The sequence below is a fragment of the Mangifera indica genome, chromosome 20 (assembly GCF_011075055.1).
Source record: "Mangifera indica cultivar Alphonso chromosome 20, CATAS_Mindica_2.1, whole genome shotgun sequence".
Taxonomy (NCBI): domain Eukaryota; kingdom Viridiplantae; phylum Streptophyta; class Magnoliopsida; order Sapindales; family Anacardiaceae; genus Mangifera; species Mangifera indica.
Window position 1 is genome coordinate 5,939,625 of NC_058156.1, and position 2,458 is coordinate 5,942,082.

The following is a 2,458-nucleotide window of genomic DNA, read 5'->3' on the forward strand; positions in this document are numbered from 1 at the left end:
TAATATTTTATTTAAATATTTTTAAATATAATTATGTTTAAATATTTTTATATTATTTATCATATTAATTAAAAATAAAATTATTTTTATTTAAAAAATTAATAAATAATTATATAATTATAAAATAATTAAAATTATTTTAATAATTTTTTAATATTTAAGATGAAGATGATAATCAGAATATTATCTATATTATTTATTATATTATTATTATAATATTTTATTGTTGACAAATTTATTATTGAGAAAATATATAAAATAATTTAAATAATAAAAAATAAATTAACAAGAAATATTGAAAACCAAATGCCCTTATATTTTTTACCAATGATACCCCATCATTAATTATGAGCATTGGGGTTGTTCTCGAAAATATAAGATCCTCTGAGGGCAGAACGATAATTCATGTCTATATATATGTGCTTTGATTTATTTTATCTCACTTAGTTGGCAATTTGTTTCATATCCGCAAGATCTCGTTGACCATCTACGGTGAAGCCCAATTCCATCTCTTTATCTCTTTGTTTCCCCCATGCAGTCTCTGCAGATTAATCCTGCAGTGCCTTCTAGATTCAGATGCCAAGCATCGCCATTGAACCCATTAACAAAACCCTGCAGTACTACAGCTTCAACTCAACTGCTAAAACCAAATAATACTTGCAACGATTCGACGGCGCTACATTTATCCAACCTTGAAAATCTCCTTCAAAAAATAATCCCAGAATCAATCGAACTTGACACACGACATAAAAATTCCAACAATGGCTCTTTGGAAAATAAGGGGAAAAATCTTTTGGAAAGTCTCAACCTGGCTAGACTTTGGCCTGAAACGAAAGCGGCTGAAGAAATGTCACCGCGACACCTATACAACCTCCAACGCTTGCTATCAAAAACAGCTGAATATTCTCCAAGGAACAATCTTGGTTCACGGTGGTGGGAATATCACGGGAGTAAAGATTGGGCCGGTTTACTTGACCCACTCGATGAGAACTTAAGGCGAGAGGTGGTGAGATATGGAGAATTTGTGCAAGCAGCTTATCATTGTTTCCATTCGAATCCCGCCACGTCTCCGGAAGAAGCTCGAGCGCCCAGATACGTGGCCTCGCCCGATAGGTCTTATAAGGTGACCAAAAGTCTCTACGCAACATCATCGGTCGGATTACCCAAGTGGGTCGATGATGTTGCACCGGATCTTGGTTGGATGACCCAACGGTCAAGTTGGATAGGATATGTGGCGGTTTGTGACGATAAGGGAGAAAGCCAACGGATGGGACGGAGAGACATAGTAATCGCCTTACGTGGGACTTCCACGTGTCTTGAATGGGCTGAGAATGTTAGAGCTCAACTTGTACAGATGCCGGGATCCGATGACTCGGTCCATGGAGATTCGAAAGTTGAATGCGGATTCTTGAGTTTGTACAAGACACGTGGAACTCACGTGCCTAGCCTGGCCGACTCTGTGGTCGAAGAAGTGAAAAGACTGATGGAACTATACAAAGGTGAAACCCTTAGCATTACAGTGACAGGCCACAGCCTGGGTGCAGCCTTGGCGTTATTAGTCGCCGACGAGCTGAGCACATGCGCAGCCAACGTTCCACCGGTTGCAGTATTCTCTTTCGGCGGGCCTCGGGTTGGGAATCGGGGCTTCGCTAATAGGATTGATGAAAATAATGTTAAGGTGTTAAGAATTGTGAACAACCAAGATGTGATAACTAGAGTTCCAGGCATATTCATTGGTGAGGGGACAAACAAAAAGGAGACAAATACAACTGTTACGAAGGTGCTGAAAGTGCTAGACAACAACAACCCGTTAGCATATTCACACGTTGGAACAGAGTTACGAGTGGATACAAAAATGTCTCCATATCTAAAGCCCAATGCGGATGTTGCATGTTGCCACGACCTGGAGGCTTATCTACACTTGGTGGATGGGTTCTTGGCATCAAACTGTCCATTCAGAGCAAACGCTAAGAGAAGTCTAGTGAAGTTGATGAACGAACAGGGACCTAATGTTAAAAAATTGTATACAAATAAGTTGAATAATTTAAATCCTGAAAGGGTAGCCATACCCTCCTCTGGTTGTCTGCCGAGTCCATCTTAACTTAAATAACTGTAAACAATGAGAGAGGGCATATTTATGCTTAGGATATATACAAAATATTCATATTATCATTTTATACGGATGTTAATTTGTTGAATTTGGATAATTATTTGTGTAAGTCACAGGTTGTAACTCTATCATGTCCTTATTGCTATTTGACAGCCGGCAATCCATCGTGGGAAGGCCTGAAAAAAAGCGGGCAGTGCCAACCTACGATTTTGCAAGGCTTAAGTCACAACCTACAACTCGGTAAATTGTGTTTCTGTGACCTTTTTGACAAACAACCTACAGAAAACTGAGATACTTTTATTTGATGGGTACTATGAAATCAACGCTGGCTCCGCCAAATTTGAAGTC

At 38.8% G+C, this 2,458-nt stretch overlaps 1 protein-coding gene across 1 annotated transcript; it reads left to right on the forward strand.

Moving 5' to 3' along the window:
* The first annotated feature begins 458 nt into the window (after window positions 1-458).
* On the forward strand, window positions 459-2,207 carry LOC123204280 (phospholipase A1-Ibeta2, chloroplastic-like). The gene has a single exon (XM_044620889.1). The coding sequence runs from the start codon at window positions 533-535 to the stop codon at window positions 2,099-2,101; it is 1,569 nt and encodes a 522-aa protein (XP_044476824.1). The 5' UTR covers window positions 459-532; the 3' UTR covers window positions 2,102-2,207.
* Window positions 2,208-2,458: the final 251 nt, after the last annotated feature.

What these genes read in the sequence shown, in the direction of transcription:
- LOC123204280 (XM_044620889.1), top strand. Translation starts at nt 533, where the DNA reads ATGCAGTCTCTGCAGATTAATCCTGCAGTGCCTTCTAGATTCAGATGC.